At 45.6% G+C, this 23,654-nt stretch overlaps 1 protein-coding gene across 1 annotated transcript in view; it reads right to left on the minus strand.

Annotated features, from left to right (window-relative positions):
• The window catches only part of LOC126252209 (uncharacterized), a 150,766-nt gene that overhangs the window by 121,946 nt on the left and 5,166 nt on the right, over positions 1-23,654 (minus strand). The window contains exon 2 of the mRNA XM_049953080.1: positions 14,146-14,524. Within this exon, the coding sequence (XP_049809037.1) occupies positions 14,146-14,524 (379 nt within the window). The remainder of the gene's footprint in view (positions 1-14,145; positions 14,525-23,654) is intronic.

A 23,654-nucleotide genomic window follows, 5' to 3' on the forward strand; every position in this document is an offset into this window, starting at 1 on the left:
GGTAAGACAGAGATTTAGGAACCAGGTTTTAAATTGTAAGACATTTCCAGGGGCAGATGTGGATTCTGACCACAATCTATTGGTTATGAACTGCAGATTGAAACTGAAGAAACTGCAAAAAGGTGGGAATTTAAGGAGATGGGATCTGGATAAACTGAAAGAACCAGAGGTTGTAGAGAGTTTCAGGGAGAGCATAAGGGAACAATTGACAGGAATGGGGGAAAGAAATACAGTAGAAGAAGAATGGGTAGCTCTGAGGGATGAAGTGGTGAAGGCAGCAGACGATCAAGTAGGTAAAAAGACGAGGGCTAATAGAAATCCTTGGGTAACAGAAGAAATATTTAATTTAATTGATGAAAGGAGAAAATATAAAAATGCAGTAAATGAAGCAGGCAAAAAGGAATACAAACGTCTCAAAAATGAAATCGACAGGAAGTGCAAAATGGCTAAGCAGGGATGGCTAGAGGACAAATGTAAGGATGTAGAGGCTTGTCTCACTAGGGGTAAGATAGATACTGCCTACAGGAAAATTAAAGAGACCTTTGGAGAGAAGAGAACCACTTGTATGAATATCAAGAGCTCAGATGGAAACCCAGTTCTAAGCAAAGAAGGGAAGGCAGAAAGGTGGAAGGAGTATATAGAGGGTTTATACAAGGGAGATGTACTTGAGGAAAATATTATGGAAATGGAAGAGGATGTAGATGAAGATGAAATGGGAGATACAATACTGCGTGAAGAGTTTGACAGAGCACTGAAAGACCTGAGTCGAAACAAGGCCCCGGGAGTAGACAACATTCCATTAGAACTACTGACAGCCTTGGGAGAGCCAGTCCTGACAAAACTCTACCATCTGGTGAGCAAGATGTATGAGACAGGCGAAATACCCTCAGACTTCAAGAAGAATATAATAATTCCAATCCCAAAGAAAGCAGGTGTTGACAGATGTGAAAATTACCGAACTATCAGTTTAATAAGTCACAGCTGCAAAATACTAACGCGAATTCTTTACAGACGAATGGAAAAACTGGTAGAAGCCGACCTCGGGGATGATCAGTTTGGATTCCGTAGAAATGTTGGAACACGCGAGGCAATACTGACCTTACGACTTATCTTGGAAGAATGATTAAGAAAAGGCAAACCTACGTTTCTAGCATTTGTAGACTTAGAGAAAGCTTTTGACAATGTTGACTGGAATACTCTCTTTCAAATTCTGAAGGTGGCAGGGGTAAAATACAGGGAGCGAAAGGCTATTTACAATTTGTACAGAAACCAGATGGCAGTTATAAAAGTCGAGGGGCATGAAAGGGAAGCAGTGGTTGGGAAAGGAGTGAGACAGGGTTGTAGCCTCTCCCCGATGTTATTCAATCTGTATATTGAGCAAGCAGTAAAGGAAACAAAAGAAAAATTCGGAGTAGGTATTAAAATTCATGGAGAAGAAGTAAAAACTTTGAGGTTTGCCGATGACATTGTAATTCTGTCAGAGACAGCAAAGGACTTGGAAGAGCAGTTGAACGGAATGGACAGTGTCTTGAAAGGAGGATATAAGATGAACATCAACAAAAGCAAAACGAGGATAATGGAATGTAGTCAAATTAAGTCGGGTGATGCTGAGGGAATTAGATTAGGAAATGAGACACTTAAAGTAGTAAAGGAGTTTTGCTATTTAGGGAGCAAAATAACCGATGATGGGCGAAGTAGAGAGGATATAAAATGTAGACTGGCAATGGCAAGGAAAGCGTTTCTCAAGAAGAGAAATTTGTTAACATCGAGTATAGATTTACGTGTCAGGAAGTCGTTTCTGAAAGTATTTGTATGGAGTGTAGCCATGTATGGAAGTGAAACATGGACGATAACCAGTTTGGACAAGAATCGAATAGAAGCTTTCGAAATGTGGTGCTACAGAAGAATGCTGAAGATAAGGTGGGTAGATCACGTAACTAATGAGGAGGTATTGAATAGGATTGGGGAGAAGAGAAGTTTGTGGTACAACTTGACTAGAAGAAGGGATCGGTTGGTAGGACATGTTTTGCGGCATCAAGGGATCACAAATTTAGCATTGGAGGGCAGCGTGGAGGGTAAAAATCGTAGAGGGAGACCAAGAGATCAATACACTAAGCAGATTCAGAAGGATGTAGGTTGCAGTAGGTACTGGGAGATGAAGAAGCTTGCACAGGATAGAGTAGCATGGAGAGCTGCATCAAACCAGTCTCAGGACTGAAGACCACAACAACAACAACAATTGCAGAATGTGGTGTCACACAACGTGGCACTACACAAAACTGGCGCTAATAGCATAGGCACATAGAGAACACACATGACACAGATTTGTAAGTCCACGGTATTGGTGATAAGTTGAGAAAACCGTCCCGAAACACAAGAGCTACAAAACGCCACTGTTTCCTGCGCGTGTACCCCGACATTAATATGGGATATGAGCACCATGCATACGTACACAGGCCGCACAACGGGTTGGCGTACTCTGGATCAGGTTGTCGAGCAGCTGCTGGAGCTGCTGGGGCATAGCCACCCATTCTTGCACCAGTGCCTGTCGGAGCTCCTAAAGTGTCTTAGGGCTTTGAAGACGTGCAGCGATACGTCGACCGAAAGCATCCTAGACGTGCTCGATGGGGTTTAGGTCTGGAGAAGGGGCAGGCCACTGCATTCGCTTGATATCTTCTGTTTCAAGGTACTTCTCCACGATGGCAGCTCGGTGGGGCCGTGCGTTATCACCCACCAGGAGGAATGTGGGACCCACTGCACCCCTAAAAAGGTGGACATAGTGGTGCAAAATGACGTCCCGATACACCTGACCTGTTACAGTTTCTCTGTCAAAGATATGCAGGGATGTACGTGCACCAATTATAATCCCACCCCACACCATCAAACCACGACCTCCATACAGGTCTCTTTCAAGGACATTAAGGGGTTGTCGTCTGGTTCCTGGTTCACACCAGATGAAAATCCGGCGAGAATGACTATTGAGACTATACCTATCTCCAGTATAACGTGGCCGTCTGTGGGCACTGGTGATGAGATGCCGGTCTTCTTTGGTGTTGTACACTGTGGACGTCCTGTACTGTAGCTCCTGGATACGTGTCCGGTCTCCTGGAATCGTTGCAATAATCTTGATATCACACTTTTTGGCACACGGAGGGCCCGTGCTACGACCTGCTGTGTTTGAAAAGCCTCCAGTTGCCCTAGTATTCTACCCCTCATAACGTCATCAATATGTGTTCTTTGAGCTGTTTCCAACACACAGTCCCCATTAGCACGTCTGAAAACGTCTGCACACTTACTCGCTGCACCGTACTCTGACACGCACCAACGCACCTCTGCGTATGTGGACTGCTGCTAGCGCCACTGTGTGACGACCGCAGGTCAAATGCACCGAATGGTCATACCCCGAGGTGATTTAAACCCGCAAACCGCCGACCCGAGCGTTGTTTCACAATGTATCAGCATTATCCTTAATTTATGAGCATGAGTGTATTATGTCTACGTCAAATACAAAGCTTACAATAGAATCCATTTTATTAAATTATTCATTTATCTTTTATGTTAATTTTCCTGTGTACTTTATTAATTCTCAATTTTCGCCAGTGCATAGACTATTTGACTGCAGGATCACAGCATGAAAGCAGACGTACAAGGTTCGACCCTCTGACTACATGGAGCTATCCTTTTTTTAAACAGAACCGTGCATAGCCCAATTACCTAACGCACCTGCACCATCAGGTAAAGTCGCAAATGGTTTCCTCGTATGGACTGATGGTTAAAGAGCAATTGTGCAGGAGAAAACCATCAGGTAACGTCGCAACACGGTGTACTCTAAACAGTCCTCGATGAGTGACACAATTTCCTCACATCGCACGTCGCCAGCATATCCACTTAAAAGGTTCAAATCTAATCGAATAAGTCTCCCTTATCTGTCTGAACATCTGAGAATGACTTAAATAAGAAAACCATTTCCCCCATCCAAAGATAGTAACGTTCTTGAGCCTAAAACATGCTTTTCTGCAAGCTGTATTCCAAGTTCATCATTGGTTCAGCGTACGCGTTGTGCCGCGTTAAATGTGTGGCGGCTGCAAACGCTGCAGCACAAATAGCAGGAACCGCAGAGGCGCAGCCAACAATAGTTGCGGAAACGTCCGCTTTCACGTTATGGGGGCGGGGAGCCGGGGAGCACTTTTGTTAAGCCGCGGCTCACTGAAAAATTAAAAAGCTCTCACGGCCACCAAAGAATTCCGTCCCTCCTTCCGTCCGTGTATAGTGCGATGTTTACCGCATTCACGGCACCATTGCGTTGTGGAATGTTTAGTCGGCTTTAAACTGAAAACACCGGACAAGACTGGCAATTGGTTTGTTGTACACGGTGCCGTGTTAATTGTGCAGAGGAGATGAAAAACGTTCCACAACTCTCCAACTCTATGTCACCCGTACCTGCGAACGAGTCTACATCTACATCTACATCCATACTCCGCAAGCCACCTGACGGTGTGTGGCGGAGGGTACCTTGAGTACCTCTATCGGTTCTCCCTTCTATTACAGTCTCGTATTGTTCGTGGAAAGAAGGATAGTCGGTACGCCTCTGTGTGGGCTCTAATCTCTCTGATTTTATCCTCATGGTCTCTTCGCGAGATATACGTAGGAGGGAGCAATATACTGCTTGACTCTTCGGTGGGTTCCCGGGTTCGATTCCCGGCGGGGTCAGAGATTTTCTCTGCCTCGTGATGGCTGGGTGTTGTGTGCTGTCCTTAGGTTAGTTAGGTTTAAGTAGTTCTAAGTTCTAGGGGACTGATGACCATAGATGTTAAGTCCCATAGTGCTCAGAGCCATTTGAACCATTTGACTCTTCGGTGAAGGTATGTTCTCGAAACTTTAACAAAAGCCCGTACCGAGCTACTGAGCGTCTCTCCTGCAGAGTCTTCCACTGGAGTTTATCTATCATCTCCGTAACGCTTTCGCGATTACTAAATGATCCTGTAACGAAGCGCGCCGCTCTCCGTTGGATCTTCTCTATATCTTCTATCAACCCTATCTGGTACGGATCCCACACTGCTGAGCAGTATTCAAGCAGTGGGCGAACAAGCGTACTGCAACCTACTTCCTTTTTTTCGAATTGCATTTCCTTAGGATTCTTCCAATGAATCTCAGTCTGGCATCTGCTTTACCGATGATCAACATTATATGATCATTCCATTTTAAATGACTCCTAATGCGTACTCCCAGATAATTTATGGTATTAACTGCTTCCAGTTGCTGACCTGCTATTTTGTAGCTAAATGATAAGGGATCTATCTTTCTATGTATTCGCAGCAAATTACACTTGTCTACATTGAGATTCAATTGCCTTTCCCTGCACCATGCGTCAATTCGCTGCAGATCCTCCTGCATTTCAGTAGAATTTTCCATTGTTACAACCTCTCGATACACCACAGCATCATCTGCAAAAAGCCTCAGTGAACTTCCGATGTCATCCACCAGGTCATTTATGTATATTGTGAATAGCAACGGTCCTATGACACTCCCCTGCGGCACACCTGAAATCACTCTTACTTCGGAAGACTTCTCTCCATTGAGAATGACATGCTGCGTCCTGTTATCTAGGAACTCCTCAATCCAATCACACAATTGGTCTGATAGTCCATATGCTCTTACTTTGTTCATTAAACGACTGTGGGGAACTGTATCGAACGCCTTGCGGAAGTCAAGAAACACGGCATCTACCTGTGAACCCGTGTCTATGGCCCTCTGAGTCTCGTGGACGAATAGCGCGAGCTGGGTTTCACATGACCGTCTTTATCGAAACCCATGCTGATTCCTACAGAGTAGATTTCTAGTCTCCAGAAAAGTGATTATACTCGAAAACAATACGTGTTCCAAAATTCTACAACTGATCGACGTTAGAGATATAGGTCTATAGTTCTGACTTGAGAATTGACGGTGGAAAGTCAGTGGCCCTGTTCATGGCGGGCGTCTTGATGTCGAACTGTAGGCATGCAGGATTCCAAAACATTCCATTATTTCCCAGTCATTTGAATGAAAAACCCTGTCGTTCAACATAATCTCCTTACCATGCAACGGCCTTACGCCACTTTACTGGGAGGCCTTGTGTCCCCGTGTGGTACCACTTTACTGGTCGACGCCGAAGCCACGGTCTTGCTGTTCCAATAATCTCACCATCGTCCACGTACTGATACCCGAGGAGTGCATCCTTCATTGAACCAAAGAGATGGAAGTATGAAAGTTCGAGATCCGGGCTGTAGGGTGGATAAGGAAGAACAGTTCAATGAAGTTTTGTGAGCTCTTCCCGGGTCCACAGACTTATGTGAGACCTTAGCCGGACGTTGTGGCCGAGCAGTTCTAGGCGCTTCACTCCGGAACCGAGCGACTGCTACGGTCGCAGGTTCGAATGCTGCCTCTGGCAAGGATGTGTGTGATGTCCTTAGGTTAGTTAGGTTTAAGTAGTTCTAAGTTCTAGGGGACTGATGACCTCAGATGTTAAGTCCCAAAGTGTTCAGAGCCATTTGAACCATTTATGTGAGACCTTGCGTTGTCTTGAAGAAAGAGAAGTTCATTTGTATTTTTGTGGTCACGAATACACACTGAAGTTGCTTTTTCAATATGCTGAGGGCAGCACAATACACTTCAGAGTTGATTATTGCACCACAAGGGAAGACATCAAACAGAATAACCCCTTCAGAGTCCAAGAAGACCGTCGCCGTAACTTTACGAATTGAGGGTGCGGCTTTGAACTTTACCTTCGGAGGAGAGGTAGTGTGGTTCCACTACATGGATTGAGGTTTTAGTTCCGGTTGATGAACCTGTGTTTCACCGCCTGTTACGATGTTCGACAAAAAATTGGCACGATCTTCGTTGATCTTTATCATCTTCTGTTAGGAGGTGAGGAACCAGAGCACACACCTTTGATTACTCCAACTGGTGGACGAGTGTGTCAGCACTACCAACGCACACGTCCAGCGGTGCAGCGAGATTCTTATGATCCGTCGATCACCTCGAATGAGAGAAACCACACATTCCATCATTGCAGGAGTTGCAGCTGCGTTCGGCTGGCGGGCACGCGAGAGGTCGGAGTGATTGCGCAACCTTGTTGAGATAATAACAGAAGCGTCGACCAACGACTCAACGTGCCTTTGTTCACTGCCGGGGCTCCGTAGACATTCTGCAAGCCCCTATGAATATCTGCGATGCTCTGGTTTTCTTCCAAAAGAAACTCAGTAACAGCTCTCCTTTGAACCTTCGTTAAAGACGTCATTTTAAAAGCTACGTATAGCCACCTATTGGACGAAACTTCATGAAACTACAGGGGCTGAAACGGAAATATTCCACAATGTTCCACAACAAATATCGCATTTTTTCAACCGAAATTGGCCGAGAGGACAAAAATGTGTAGCATTACTTATTGTCGTTACTGAACGCCCCTCGTATATCTACATATGGAAGGTATTTTCGTGGTGATAATAAAATATTGTGTGGATCATAAAATTCACTGGAAAAAAGTCTGCACTTGACCCCCATTAACTTCCTGTTAGTTATCATAATCTCGACCAAAAGGAAATGCCTCAGCTTTTGCGATGGAGCGTTTTTAACTCTACCTTTTCTTGTCTTTGTCCGCAGCTCGTGGTCGTGCGGTAGTGTTCTCGCTTCCCACTCACGTTCCGGGGTTCGATTCCCGGCGGGGTCAGGGATTTTCTCTGCCTCGTGATGACTGGGTGTTGTGTGCTGTCCTTAGGTTAGTTAGGTTTAAGTAGTTCTAAGTTCTAGGGGACTGATGACAATAGATGTTAAGTCCCATAGTGCTCAGAGCCATTTTTCTTGTCTTTCAGTGCGAGTCCTGCTGTATCCTAAATTTCCTTCTAGTTTTCTGCTGTATCGAGATCTACTTAAGCCCTCCTACTGACTCTGGTGAACAGCAGTTCACGGTGCGGTTTTTTCAATGAAATTTTAGTGCGAAAGCGTAAATCGTCATTCCTTGCGCATTTCACGCACAATTACGTTGTACTGCAGAGTAACTAAGAATAGGAATAAAAATTATGAACATTCTTCAATAATATTTCTTTAAACACAACTTACCCTCAAGGCAATTACTTGCTTAATTTTGTAGCTTTTGTAAAGTGAGCAGCGTTGGACCTGTTGATAAAATACAGCTCTCATACCGCGTGGTACAGGAAAACATACATGAAGGGTGTAAACTTAGAAAGCAAAAACCATATCATTAAGCAGAAACCAGCCGGCCGTTCTGGCCGAGCGGTTCTAGGCGCTTCAGTCCGGAACCGCGCTGCTGCTACGGTCGCAGGTTCGAATCCTGCCTCGGGCATGGATGTGTGTGTGATGTCCTTAGGTTAGTTAGGTTTAAGTAGTTCTAAGTTATAGGGGAATGATGACCTCAGCAGTTAAGTCCCATAGTGCTCAGAGCCATTTGAACAAAGCAGAAACTTGTGTTTATTTTGAAAACGTAAGTCAATTCCGCTTACATTTGTTTCAAAGTCGGTTGTTCCTAATTTCAAATCAAATGATTGTGAACGTATTCCGAACATGTAACATATTTTTGAGATGATTTCTTTCGCATTTTTACCACAAGTGAATATAGTGAGCGAACTGTCACTTACAGACGCTCTTTAATCAGTTCTCTATGGCGCTGCTGGTTAGGAACGATCTTCCAGAAACATCACTTGTAACTGAAACAATTGGTACACTCCAACGGTGTACTGAAATATTAAATGAGATGGGTGCTCTAAGGAACATCGACACAGATTGAGTAAACGTGAGTTAATGCCACTGTTTATCGGCCTCAAAGTGAAATCATCACGTGAAAGCATGGAACGCACAACCATAGCCTATGGGAATTGGGCTCTGAGCACTATGGGACTTAATTGCTGAGGTCATCAGTCCCCTAGAACTTAGAAATACTTAAACCTAACTAACCTAAGGATATCACACACATCCATGCCCGAGGCTGGATTCGAACCTGCGACCGTAGCGGTCGCGCGGTCCCAGACTCTAGCGCATAGAACCGCTCGGCCACTCCGGCCGGCCAATGCGGTAGGGGGGGCGGGGGATGATTTTCGCCATCATGCTTAGTGCTGACGACCGAGAAACGGCTTTTGCGTCGTGTAAATCGACCACAATGTATCGTAGAAATGTAGCACTAGGTAATAATGTTCAATGGAAACAATTTTTTCAGAGTCGTTCATGTTCACATGTGGTACTTGTAGAAAATAATTTGAGATGAAATTAAGGCGGTTTTGATAACATTATTCGATGAGTAGGAGTGGCATGACATTTAAAATGTTTGTTAAGCTTTTCGTTGCAATTACAGTAAACCAGTCGTGCAAGAGAATAACAATCTGAACATGGAGTACAGTAAATCAGTTCAAAAATTTAAAAAAAAATATCACAAGCAAATCAAAATTTGACGTAAATCACATTTCAAAATGAGTAATTAGATCTCAGATCTAGATTCTGACGAAACAACATCTACATGTTTGAGTTGAAAGCATTTTGCTGTTTATTTTGAGTCAGAGCTTCGAAGTCCGGCTCGACTGAGCTCAGGTTAATTCTCAAGTCTTCTTCTACACTAAGTCTGCTTCTGTATTTATTTTTAATGTACAACAACTCACAAAACCCACCTTCACACACGTAAATAATAACAAACGGTGGTGTGTGGTTTTTCATTCTCTGTAATTCTAAAACTATCTAAACATGAGGCTCTTATCAAGTTAGTACCAATGTTAATAAAATATTCCATGCAAAGTGATTACTACTCAGATGTAGCGCCTGATGTCACTACTTTCCAACTAAAGTTTAAGAGTTGTGTACATCTTGTTCACTAGTAAATGGCATGGACATTTACTCAGAACCGTCACTCAGTAGTCGTGTTAGGCATCTTCGTAGAAATGATATATTTTCCTCCGCGCCCAATACAGCACTTCTTTCTTCTAACAAAAAATGTAAGTAAGAAATACATTTCTTGACGTGGTGTACCTACAGAGTCTCTGGCAGTTCCTTTCCTATGCTTCGTATTAGATACACACATTATTCGAGTAAGATAGGAATGCGATTGAAATCTTATTTTGTGCTCTATGTTTTTAGTAGTCTACTGGCCACTGAAGGGCAGCTTCGAACGGAGCTGACCTTTAAAGGACGCAGCTATATCCGACATCTGCATACGAAAACAGGTATTGCTATTCGTGTCACGTACGGCAGCGAAGGCACCGAGCAAACTAATGCTGAGAGTTATGGTTGACAAGAAAACATTTTTGAAAGTTACTGTTTTCCTAACATTCCCAAGCCTCCGCAATGAACTACGGATAGTACACCATAAAAATTTATGTTATAATGTACGTCTCCAGTTCTCTTAAGGTTATGCATCCATCACTGTAAATTATAAGTAATTCGACAACTAGAAGCATATGCTACATATCATTCTCACAGGGTTCCTGAATGATTTTCTTTCTTTATTTCAGTATAGAGAGAAAGACACACACACACACACACAAAACCATTTTCGACGGGTTAAAGCGTCAACCTAGCTCTAGAACCTATCGTCCAACTTAACTATCTTCCGTCGTCCCTGCTCTTGAGGAAGAGAAGGCTATCATTACTCCACAGACAACGAGACGCCTGAGTGACAATCGGTCCATCAGAGTTAACCCCTCGTAAAGGGTAAGGGGCCAATAACAGGTAATTGGAATCTTTTTTTCACGTAGATTAACGGCTGGATAGTGCTCTCATGTGCTTGAGGAAGTGTGGGAACTTTGTTAGCTGGATCAGGATATGGGTAGTGAAGGGTAACGGGTAGGGAAAGTGAGGCAGAGTGCACGATGCTCTAACTTTTGAAGGGAGTGATAAAAGATTGGAGGGTGAAGACCCATGCAATATGAGCCGTGGCTGGCTCATGGTATGCTTTGCATTAAGCCTTGGTTGCTATCCTGTGACTAGACTCCCGCGGTTATGCTGTTATCCTCTCTCTCCGTGAGTAGCAACAGCAGCGTGTATCGATATTCGCACCCTTGTACTATCTTTGGCCTCGCGTTTATAGTTTCCGGCTGTGCCGTGTGCGCGCAGTTAGTCGGTTGGCGTGGAGCAGCGAGGAAGTCTCAGTGGCGCGTAGTTTGGTCGGGGCCACGGGCGGCGTCCACACGCGGTCGGAATGTGAGGGGCTGTCCCCATTGCTACGAGGTCCATGGCTCACCGATCCCGGACACGAAAGTTGAGTCTTTACTTAATCCAGCAGCCAACCCCAGCTGTTCACACTGTATCGATTGAATTTCGTTGTAGGCTTTTGGGACATTAACGCGAGCAACAACGTGTGTTTTCAAGCTGGCTAAATTCTAGCCGCCCTCCTGTGGAATTTAACTTAATTTGATTATTTTTGAATCGAGGTGCACCAGCGCAGTCTTCTGCCTTGTGGCCGTTAACGTTCCAGTTACCTGCCCTGGCAGTTGACGTAAATTCAGGCACTGTACTTTCCTCGTCGTGTTGTGACTGTCCAGCACGGCATGTAGTTTGACAGCTGAATGTGTAATTCGTTTTGGGCGCCGATAAATTCAGCGTGTTCCATTGAACTCCCCGTTGTGTGCTGGTCGGGTGGAGCGGAAGTTATCCTGTCGCTTGGTCCGTTGACTGTCTGTCGGTTGGGTTGCCGTCGGATTGAGAATTGTTGGGCCGACTACCTGTCTTACCTAAGCGAGCATTAGTGTTTGAATTCCAGGCCGACCCTTGGAATTTTCTGAGCGCTGTTTGATGTGCTGCCTTTTCTTATTTGATCTTGTTGTTTATATATGCCTTCTAGCCGATTTTAAATGTAAGTTGTTTTGCCCTTAAGACGTGAGATTATTTGGGCTTTCAGCCCGATTTAAAGAAATAGGATAGGGCCTTCTGCCTTTTAAAATTCAAATGCTTGTTTTTGAGTCTTAAGTGATTGGCTTTCAGCCGGTTTGAAATTAAAGTTTTTTGCCCTTGAGGCGTGAGATTTGAGCCGTGGTAAATTTGCTGTTTTGAAGAGCGCGCCGCAGCGCGTAGTGTAAAGCAGTCGCCCTCCGTTTCTGGCGGTGGCGCCGCTGTGGCAATCGCAGCTTTGGTGTCTCCCTCTGGTGGGAATGGTGAAAGGTAGCCTGTTCACGTCCATTTAAGGGGCGCTATGAGCTCGCTAGGCGGCGAGTCTGGTCAGTTGGTCAGCCGGGTCAGTGTGGGGCAGTCAGTGTCTGTCTGTCGTCCTTAGTGCTACTATGTGTTAGGCCGCAAGTCTGCTCGACTTCGTTCAGGCAATGGTCATTGGCGGTTGGATCGATCGGCTGGTCGGTCGCGCACTGAGACACAAGATGACTTGTTCGTCTTGAGCGTCGGCGCATGTGAGGTCGCCACGTGGGTCCAGTGGGCCGCGCCGTATAGCGAGGGGTAGTGGCTTCGCGGTCGACACGAGAGCAACAGGAGTCAACGCACGACATCAGTCTGGCCTGTGAGAGCTACGACGCCGCGAGACGGGAGATCGGCGCGCCTTCCTGCGTCTGTTGACGCGGCTGGCAGCGGACGGTTCGGGAGAGCGATTTGGGGGTGCTGCGCCAGGTCTTCGCCAGACATCGCAGTTTATTAGAAGTTAAGTGATTCGTGATATGTTGTTTCATTTACTTGTTAAATTCTACTTGTTTTCTTGGTCAGTCTCTCGGCCGAGCATGTTCGTCTGTCTCCCGTCAGCATTTGTTACTTAGTGTCTGTCTGTCTGTCTGTCTGTCGGTCTCCCGTACTTTAATAGCTGCCTCTGTCATGTTTGTCGGAGTCTGTGTTAACGAATTTACTGCTTGAAGTTTAACGGCCGAATTCCAGAAATATGTTTTTATCTTGCCTATCATCTTGAGAGGTGGTATATGTGTAATGTAGAGCATGTGTGTATATTTTATGTAAGACTGCATTTCATGGGTTTCTATTTAAATGGTCATTTTAGTATATAAAGTTGCCACCTTTCCACTGTAAGAGTTTTTTTAATCAAGTTGCACCTTCGGATGCAAGTTAATTTTTTTAATGTTAGTGTTTTGTACGATTTCCATCTCTCCTACGGGGTGCATAGTTTATGTGTTTGTGTCAGTTGTAAAAATTTTAATTTTAAAGTAATCTGGTGTGTTGCAGATAGGCACCATTATAGTTTTTCATAGGTTGTTGTGAGCGGTCGTGACTACGGCCGTGTCAAAAGGCAGCGGCAAGGTTCTCAGCCCGATAGCTCATACTGTCAAAATTGGTTCTTTCTGCCTCTGGTTAAATTGCAACTTGATATCTAGAGGGTGCTTTCTGATTATAATTTTAAATATGTCTCAAAAAAAAATTTGGCTTTCAGGAATAAAATTTCCATTTGTTGAAAGAAATTTAATTTGTTTTCATCAGCTACCCACTGGCAACTACTTCCACGCTCGCATAGTGTGATTAAATGTGTTAATGTTGTTGATGAATCGCTAGTAAATAAAGTAAATACTTAAGAAAAGGTTTTGAAGGTAAATTCACGGTTTAAGATTCAATGGCGCATTTAGCCGGGAATTAAGTTCTAAGATTAATGTTTGGCTTGCTCTGTTTTTAATGTTTTCTTTAGTCTTGTAATGTTTGTCAAATGAATAAAGTAGTATATTCGAGTGCAACTGACAGCCAATCATTTTGGCCCCTTTCCACAAATTAAACTATCTGTCCTGTCCGGCGGGTATAGCAGGGGATCTCACATTATTTGTATGGTAGAGGATTGGCACGGATCAAGACCTGAGAGATACGTACGGTAGTCCTGTTTTATCCCTCCATGAAGTAATAATAATGAGCGTATGGCATTGGTGGCCGGGAGACACCTCGCGGGGCGGTTCGGCCACCGCTCCACAAGTTCTTTAACGCCACCACGGCCACTTGCGAGTGAATGAGGATGAAATGATGATGAAAGACACACAACACCCAGTCACCTCGAGGCAGAGAAACTCCCTGACCCCGCCGGGAATCGAACCCGGGTCCCCGTGCGCGGGAAGCGAGAACGCTACCGCGAGACTACGAGCCACGGACCCTCCATGAAGTAACAACGTTTTGTATCGGCATGTGGTAAGTGTCCCAGAACCCCAGTTGTTAATGAGCAAAGTAAGCAGGTGGTGTGGCACTCACCCGGGTAGTTGGGCGACTGGAGGCGGCAGGTCTTGCGGTAGCACTCGTAGAAGTTCCTGGAGCAGTAGGTGCCGGGCACGGCCTCGCCGCGCTCCAGAGGCGCCGCCACGCTGCCGAAGCGCACCACGGCGTCCTGGCGCGACACGAACTTGAAGCGCAGCCGGAAGGCGAACGGGTGGCTGGGCTGCATGGCGAGCAGGCGCAGCGACACCGTCACCGTCGACGTCTCGCTGTAGTAGACGGCGTGGCCCTGCGCGCCGCCGCACCACGACCCGCCCGTGAACGGCCGTCCCAGCTCAGACAGCTGCATGCTGCCGTCCGGGCAGCCGTCCAGCGCCGACTCCTCGAACCGGCCCACCGAGAACTGGTCGAAGATCAGCTGGAACACACGCGCCGCCGGCCACACTCGTCGCTCTCCCACACACCGACACCTCGACAAGGGACACAAAGCTGTCAAACTGGTGCACCACCCTGCTCTGACTGCCACCAGGCCACCTGCCGACCGCTAGATCCAGTCAACCGTGACTTGATCGACGATCAGTTTAAACACAAGTGGTAGACAAATTCACAGCCTCCCCACATTCCGCCACACCACCAGGGGCTAATAGACCAAAACACTCATGTACCACTCGGCCTTGACAAATAAATGCTCCACCTTGACGTGCTGCATCACCAAGAATCTGTCAAAGATCATCTGGTAAAAAACTGATTGGTAAGAAATAGTAATTTATTTAATCGTATGGTGATTTTATACAATATACAGTTGATATAAGGCAAATGATTTTATACAATATACATATTATTTAGGACAAGATTAAACCTCAAAGTCCGTGTTTTTCAACCAGTTAATTAAGCTGGGTGTGAGAGTGAAGAAGTCATCGGGAATTCCAGGGACAGCGTTGGACTACATCTAACTCTACATCTACATCTGCATGACTACTCTGCAATTCACATTTAAGTGCTTGGCAGAGGGTTCATCGAACCACAATCATACTATCTCTCTACCATTCCACTCCCGAACAGCGCGCGGGAAAAACGAAAACGAAAACCTAAACCTTTCTGTTCGCGCTCTGATTTCTCTTATTTTATTTTGATGATCATTCCTACCTATGTAGGCTGGGCTCAACACAATATTTTCGCGTTCGGAAGAGAAAGTTGGTGACTGAAATTTCGTAAATAGATCTCGCCGCGACGGAAAACGTCTTTGCTTTAATGACTTCCATCCCAACTCGCGTATCATATCTCTCCCCTACTACGTGATAATACAAAACGAGCTGCCCTTTTTTGCACCCTTTCGATGTCCTCCGTCAATCCCACCTCTTAAGGATCCCACACCGCGCAGCAATATTCTAACAGAGGACGAACGAGTGTAGTGTAAGCTGTCTCTTTAGTGGACTTGTTGCATCTTCTAAGTGTCCTGCCAATGAAACGCAACCTTGGGCCCGCCTTCCCCACAATATTATCTATGTGGTCTTTCCAACTGAAGTTGTTCGTGATTTTAACACCCAGGTACTTAGTTGAATTGACAGCCTTGAGAATTGTACTATTTATCGAGTAATCGAATTCCAACAGATTTCTTTTGGAACTTATGTGGACAGCGTTGGACTACATTTACATCTACATCTACATGACTACTCTGCAATTCACATTTAAGTGCTTGGCAGTGTTCAATTGTCTGCTCTTCTTGATTACATTAACACATTGTTGAACTGATCCAACCCCATTTGTACCTGAAGTAGCTACAACAACCATGTCCAGTCCTTAACCTGTTGAGGCGGCATCAAAGGTTTCTCAGTAGGTCAAAACCTTTTGGCTTCCTTGTGGGATTAAGGTGATGGGCTCTCGTTCCCAATGTTTTCGTTGACCACTCATGCTTCCAGCTAACATTTAGATCAAAACCATCCGCGATGAGTTGTCCTGCAGAAACACTTGCTGGTCTTCTTGATCGCCATCGTTGCTGTGGCGGATGACATAATTCCTGATGCAGTGGTAGAGAGGGTGATGCAGAGATTTTCTTGGTCTCCCTCAGTAGAGCTTGTTTCCTCCTTAAGTGAGGTGGAGGGATGTGACTCAGTACAGGTACCCACTGGAATGGGGCTAATTTGATGGAACTAACTGGCATCAGTCTTGTGTACTCTGCTGCCGAGTACCGTGCACCTGTCTGGTTGGAAAGTGGATATGTGAAGAAGGTAAGAAACATAAAAGCTAATGATAAAAAAAATCATTTCACATAACACTTCCTCACACTCATTTCCTTCCTTTTTACTTGTATTTTCTCTTTTTCCATTCTGAGAAATTTAGCCAGAAACTACACAGTTTTCGATGGGCGTTCAATAAGTACTGCAATACACTTTTCATCTGAAAGTGGTCCCTTTTATTTAGGGTTCCAATAAATACACCTCAAAAAAGTTTTGCATCACATCGGTTCAGGGAGTTCCGGAACCTGTTAAGAAAATTGGATTAGAGATCAGCATAAACATCATTTCCACCCTTTTTATTGATCATGAAAACGACACATTGCATGTTGTATCACCGTGCAGGGAAATCTTCAGAGGTGTTGATCCAAATTGCTGTAGACACTGCTACCTCTAATACCCAGAAGCCCGTCCTGTTGCATTGATGCATGCCTGCATTCGTCGTGGCATGCTATCCAGAAGTTCATCAACGCACTGTTGGTCCCGATTGTCCCACACCTCAGCGGCGATTCGGCGTAAATCCCTCAGAGTGGTTGGTGGATCATGTCGTCCATAAACAGTCCTTTTCAATCTATCCGAGGCATCTTTGATAGGGTTAATGTCTGGAGAACATCTTGACCACTCTAGTCAAGCGATGTCGTTATCCTGAAGGAAGTCATTCACAAGATGTGCAAAATAGGGGCGCAAACTGTCGTCCACGAAGACGAATGCCTCGCCAATATGCTGCCGATATGTTTGCACCATCGGTCGGAGGATGGCATTCACGTATCGTACAGCCGTTACGGCGCCTTCCATGACCAACACCGGCGTACGTCGACCCCACATAAAGCCATCCCAAAACAGCTGGGGACCTCCACCTTGCTGCACTCGCTGGGCATTTAGCCTGATCGGGGTGCCTCCAAACACGTCTCCGACGACTGTCTGGTTGAAGGCATATGAGACATTCACAGGTGAAGAGAACGTGATGCCAATCCTGAGCGGTCCATTCGGCATGTTGTTGAGCCTATCTGTATCGCGTTGCATGGTGTCTTGGTTGCAAAGATGGACCTCGCCATCGACGTCGGAAGTGATGTTACGCGTCATGAAGCCTATTGCGCACAGTTTGAGTCGTAACACGATGTCCTGTGGCTGCACGAAAAGCATTATTCCACATTTTAGTGTTACTGTCAGGGTTCCTCCGAGCCATAATCCGTAGGTAGCGGTTATCCACTGCAGTAGTAGCCCATGTGCGGCCTGACCGAGGCATGTCATCGACAGTTCCTGTCTCTCTGTATATCCTCCATGTCCGAACAACATATCTTTGGTTCACTCCGAGAAGTTTGGATACTTCCCTTGTTGAGTGCCCTTCCTGCCACAAAGTAACAATGTGGACACTATCGAACCGCGGATTGACCTTCTAGGCATGGTTGAACTACAGACGAGCCGTATACCTCCTTCCTGGTGGAATGACTGGACCTCCTCGACCGTCGGACCCCCTCCGTCTAATAGGCGCTGCTCATGCATGGTTGTTAACATCTTTGGGGGGGGGGGGGGGGGGATTTAGTGACATCTCTGAATAGTCAAAAGGACTGCGTCTGTGATACAATATAGCCGGCCGGGGTGGCCGTGCGGTTCTGGGCGCTACAGTCTGGAACCGAACGACCGCTACGGTCGCAGGTTCGAATCCTGCCTCGGGAATGGATGTGTGTGATGTCCTTAGGTTAGTTAGGTTTAATTAGTTCTAAGTTCTAGGTGACTAATGACCTCAGAAGTTGAGTTGCATAGTGCTCAGAGCCATTTGAACCATTTTTGTGATACAATATCCACAGTTAACGTCTATCTTCAGGAGTTTTGGAAACCGAAGTGATGCAAAACTTTATTTGATGTGTGTACTATATTATTCCCCAAGCTTCTGATTACAACCCCCTGCTTTTCGACATAATCTCTGTTCACTGCAACGCCCTTACGTCACCTTACTGGCGAGGCCTTATTGCCCCCGAGCCACCACTGGCCGACATGGTCGATCTTTCCAATTATCTCATTACTGCTTCCTGCGGAGGGCATCCATCATTGGACCAGCCAAATGGAAGTCGGTGAATGCGCAATCAGGACTTTCGGGTGTATGAGGAAAAACTGTCCAGATAAGTTTTGTGAGCTCCTCTGGGGTGCACAGATTTTTCTGAGCCCTTCAGTTGTGATGGAGAGGGAGAGGGTATCACAACACATTTTCGAGTTTATCGTTGCATCACGATGGAGGACATCAAACAAAATAAACCTTTCACAGTCCCAGAAGACCGCCACCATGACTTCACAGGCTGAGGGTGCGGCTCCACTCCAAGGATTGCAGTCTCAGTTCCGGTTCGGAATGATGAATGCATGTTTCACCGCCTGTGACGATGTTGGGCTGAAAATTGTCACGATCAGCCTCGTATCGCGCAAGCAATTCCTCACAGATGGTCCTTCATTACTCTTTATGGTCTTCTGTTAGGTGGCGAGCAATGAAGCGGATGTGCACCGTTGAGTACCCCAACCAGTGGACGAAGGTGTCACCACTACGAACAGAGACGAACAGTTGTGCAGCCCGGTGTTTGATTGTGATACATGGACCCTCTCGAATGGCAGTGTCCGCTCATTTCAACATTGCGAGAGTCACATCTGTATGCTGCTGGCGTGCACATTCTGCGTAAGAGTTTGCTGCGATGTTGACAAACGCCTCGCCCAACAACTCATCTACATTTTGTTCACTGCCAGATCTCGGTAGATATTCTGAAAGTGCCTATGAATTTCTGCGACACTCTCATTTCCTGCCAAAAGGAACTCAATGACATCTCTCTGCTTCGAACATACTTCCTTTACAGACGGGATTTTGAGGGCTACGTACTGCGCCGACACCTATCGGAGCTTCATGAAACTATAGCGGCTGAAGCGGAGATATTCCACGATGGCCAACAACAAATTCCGCATTTTTAACGGAAACTGGGCGTGAAAAAATGTGTTCCATTACTTACTGAACGTGCCTCGTATAACAAAACCTTACACTCATTCTAGGCTCAACATGTTGCTCATTAGGCAGGAGGGTCTAACACATGGAAAGTTTTGGTACACAAAACGTAAACCAAACATTGGTGCTATGGTCCTGAGGTCAGCAGATAGTGTCTGTAATAATACATCATGAAACAATTTGTGTATAGGTGGTGCAGCTTGTGGAGTGACTTTGGGGGGGGGGGGGGGGGGTTTCAACGAATGAACAGTGTGGCACTAGCCTTTCACGTTACTAAACAACTTTCTTGTAACCATAATTATAGACTAGGGATAAACCGAATTAGGTACCACTATTTTAAAGTCTGCCCTTTTGTTCTGGAGGAGGAGGCTCCAATCATCATCTGGTCATCCTGACTTGAGTTTTCCATGTTTTCCGAAGGTTACTACAGCAAAATGCCTTGACGGTTCCTACTGTAAGGCAATGGCCGATCATCTCATCCTTGTCGAACGAGACCTGTAAGTATGAAAATACCTGTATATAACAATTATGTTATTTTTATAATTCTTAAATTGTGTGTCGGCCGGGGTGGCCGAGCGGTTCTATGCGCTACAGTCTGAACCGCGTGGCCGCTATGGTCGCAGGTTCGAATCCTGCCTCGGGCATGGATGTGTGTGATGTCCTTGGGTTAGTTAGGTTTAAGTAGTTCTAAGTTCTAGGGGACTGATGACCTTAGAAGTTAAGTCCCATAGTGCTCAGAGCAATTTGAACCATTTCTTAAATTGTAAAGCCGGCCGAAGTGGCCGTGCGGTTAAAGGCGCTGCAGTCTGGAACCGCAAGACCGCTACGGTCGCAGGTTCGAATCCTGCCTCGGGCATGGATGTTTGTGATGTCCTTAGATTAGTTAGGTTTAACTAGTTCTAAGTTCTAGGGGACTAATGACCTCAGCAGTTGAGTCCCATAGTGCTCAGAGCCATTTTTTAAATTGTAATACCACAACATGTCCAATATGCTACCAAAACCAATACACAGATGAATAAAATGACTACTACTACCATTCCGCCACGTCATCCCTTTCAGAATCGCCATTTCAGCTCACCACTATTGATCTGAGTATCTCCACAAACAATGAAGACTGGATAACACCGAACTACAACTGGCCATTCTCCAGCTTACCTGCGCCTCAGCACCACAGCAGTGTCTCCTAAACGCAATCACAGACTGTACATCTAATACACCTAAAACAAGCTGAAAAACACTGTGGCAGCATTTACTGTTTCCTCATACAGCAGAATCCCAAAAGCAGCCACTGTATATCCCACGCTATTAGTCCAACTATGCTTCACTGTCACTGTCTCTCTCTCTCTCTATCACCTGAGAACGGGGCAATGATCAGCAGCGAAACTAAGAGTCATTATTAAATCATGCCATTACTGCATTACTATAAGTAGAGCGCAAGAAGGACCACAAATAGCAACTGGTTCAACATCAGCTGCTTCACTAAGGGCTCACACTCTACTGTTTCAGCTAGGGATGGTCGAAGATTACCTGTCGTACATGAGGGCTCGGCTTGGGTCTTTCAATACGAGGGCACCACACCTGGCATAAATCTACTGTGCAAGCGAGAACTAGTCCAAGCATAGCTCCAGCACACAGAAATAAAACGTACAATTCCTGCCTTCTCCAGTACAACAAGGGTACATCTAGTCACCAATCCACCGAGAAGTAGTGGAAGATCAGATGTTTCACACAGGACCCACACACCGAAATCTTCTGATACATTAGTACCCCAAAAATATCACTAGAAAAGACTGAAGATGTTTTCATTTCTAGAAAAATACCTAAGTATTTACGAGGTGGCACTCCGTTCAGCAGTTATAGCGTGGTATCCAAAAACCCCTGACATTTGTTGATAACAGTAGTTAATTCGATCTTTGATCTTAATACACTCAGCTGACAGAAGTCATGGGATAGCGATGTGCACGTATACAGATGGCGCGTGCTTAACATTTAGAAGGGCAGTGCAATGGTGGAGCTGTCATTTGTTCTCAGGTGATTCGTGTGGTTTTCGATGTGATGATGGGCTGCGAGACGGGAACTAACAGACTTGGAGCTAGACGGATGGGACGTTCCATTCCGCAAATCGTTAGGCATTTCATTATTCCAAGAGCCACAGTGTCAAGAGTGTGCCGAGAATACAAAATTTCGGGCAGTGCCTCTCACCACGGACAACGCAGTGGGCGTCGGCCTTCACTTAACGATCGAGAGCGGCAGTTTGTGTAGAGTTGTAAGTACTTACAGACAAGCAACACTGTGTGAACTAACAGTAGAAATCAATGTGGGACGTACGACGAACGTATCCGTTAGGATAGTGGGGCGAAATTTGGCGTTAAGCGTAGATTTACTATCTTTGGCCCGAAAAAAGCACACTCTTCGAGAATTTGTTTCTCGAGATGTGTTATAGATACCAATGTCAAATTTGGTCAAAGTATTTATTGATATTTCCTCTACAAACTGGAATTTTTTCGACCAGAAATGTCGACGAGCAAAGGCGGAAGTGCCGTCGGAACGAAACAAAATTACGAAATTTCGATGTAGACCTCCACGCGCGGTATGTCACAGGTCAGCCGGCTCGTCTGAAATCAAAACTGAGCTGACGTTAGCGAAGTATGTAAGATTCTTTAGGAGCTGTACCTCGCTTAAGTTATTTGGACCATCACAAACAAAATGGCGGCCATTTGAAAAATGTAGGGTTTTTTTTCATCGATTTTTCGACTTCGTCGGCCAAGTGAAAATATTTATGGTTGATGGATCGAAATAAAAGTGTTACAACTCCTAGACAATTTAGTTACCTTCGTCGGAAACAAAGAATCATGCCAATCGGTTCAGTAAATTTGAAGTTACCATACCGCGTAAAAAAAAAATCGTTTCGAGAAAAACGCATTTGAAGTTTTGACTACATATAAATGCAATATTATGCAACTTACGTTCCATTTGCTATTCCGGGTCCATAAACTAGTCCTTCCTCTACCTTATAGAGGGCATTCTGCTCGATCTGGGCCATCCTGCGCTGCTCCAGAGTCGCTCGTACGGCCGGTGACAAGCGGTTTTCGGCTGCTCGAATCCGGTGGTCGTCCGAATGCTTGGCGAACTGCGTCGAATAGAGTCCCAGGGTGACGTCCATCGTTGTCATGGCCTTCAGAATTGCTGAATACCCTACGTTGAAGCTGCTCACTGCCAGGAAAGGCGCAATATCTTCAGTCTCCGCATCAGAATGCAAATGCTTGGGTGCTAACTTCCAAACACACGCGTTCAAACTTTCATTTGAATTTTGTGTTTTCCCTCTCAAGCACCGGTTACTCGTCCTCCGAAAGAAAAACCCTGGTGTGTGAAAAAGGCCGATTTCAGGCAGGTGCATTTTTTTGTTCAACCGCGAATAACAAACATTTCCGTTCCGTTTTTGGAAAAACCGTTTCAGGGGTGTATTCTAAAAACATTTACGGATAGAACAACACAGTTTTGAAACATCGATTTTTTGACCAAAAAGATAGTAAACCGACGGTTAATGGGCTATGGCAGCAGACGACTGACGCAAGTGCCTTTGCTGAAAACACGGCATCGCCTGCAGCGCCTCTCCCGTTCCCGTGACAATATCGGTTGCACCAAAGACGACTGGAAAAGCGTGGCCTGGTCAGATGAGTCCTTATATCAGTTTGTAAGAGCCGACAGTAGCGTCCCAGAATGGCTCAGATCTCGGGTAGCTAAGGACCCAAGTTGTCAACAAGGTACTGTGAAAGATGGTAGTGGCTCCATAATGGTATGGGCTGTGTTTACATGGAACGGGCTGGGTCCTCTGGTCCAAATGAACCGATCACTGACTGGAAATGTCTGTGTTCAGATAGCTGGAGATCATTTTCAGCCATTCGTGGACTTATGTTCCTGAATAAAAATGCCACGTCACCGGCATCAACTGGCATGATTAGTTTAAAGAAGGTTTTGGACAATTAGAGCGAATGATTTGGCAACCCAGATTGCCCAACATTACTCCCATCGAACAATTATGGCATATACTCGAGAGGTCAGTTCATGCACCGACAACACTTTCGCAATTATGGACGACTGTAGAGACAACAAGGATGTAGCGGCACCACAGTTTAAGATAGGAAAGTTAGATTTGGTGCAACATTTCTGAGCACACAAGCTACAGTCAGGCGCTGGCCTGTTGACAGTAAGTTATGCCGACCAGCAGTTGCGAAGTAGAACGGAGGCCACAGGGCCATCAAACCACCGGAAAGAGTAAATGCTGCGGTTTGCATGGCGCAAGTTACAGGCAGAAGGGGCTCACTGGCCCAACC

Source organism: Schistocerca nitens, chromosome 4, assembly GCF_023898315.1.
Source record: "Schistocerca nitens isolate TAMUIC-IGC-003100 chromosome 4, iqSchNite1.1, whole genome shotgun sequence".
NCBI classification, from domain to species: domain Eukaryota; kingdom Metazoa; phylum Arthropoda; class Insecta; order Orthoptera; family Acrididae; genus Schistocerca; species Schistocerca nitens.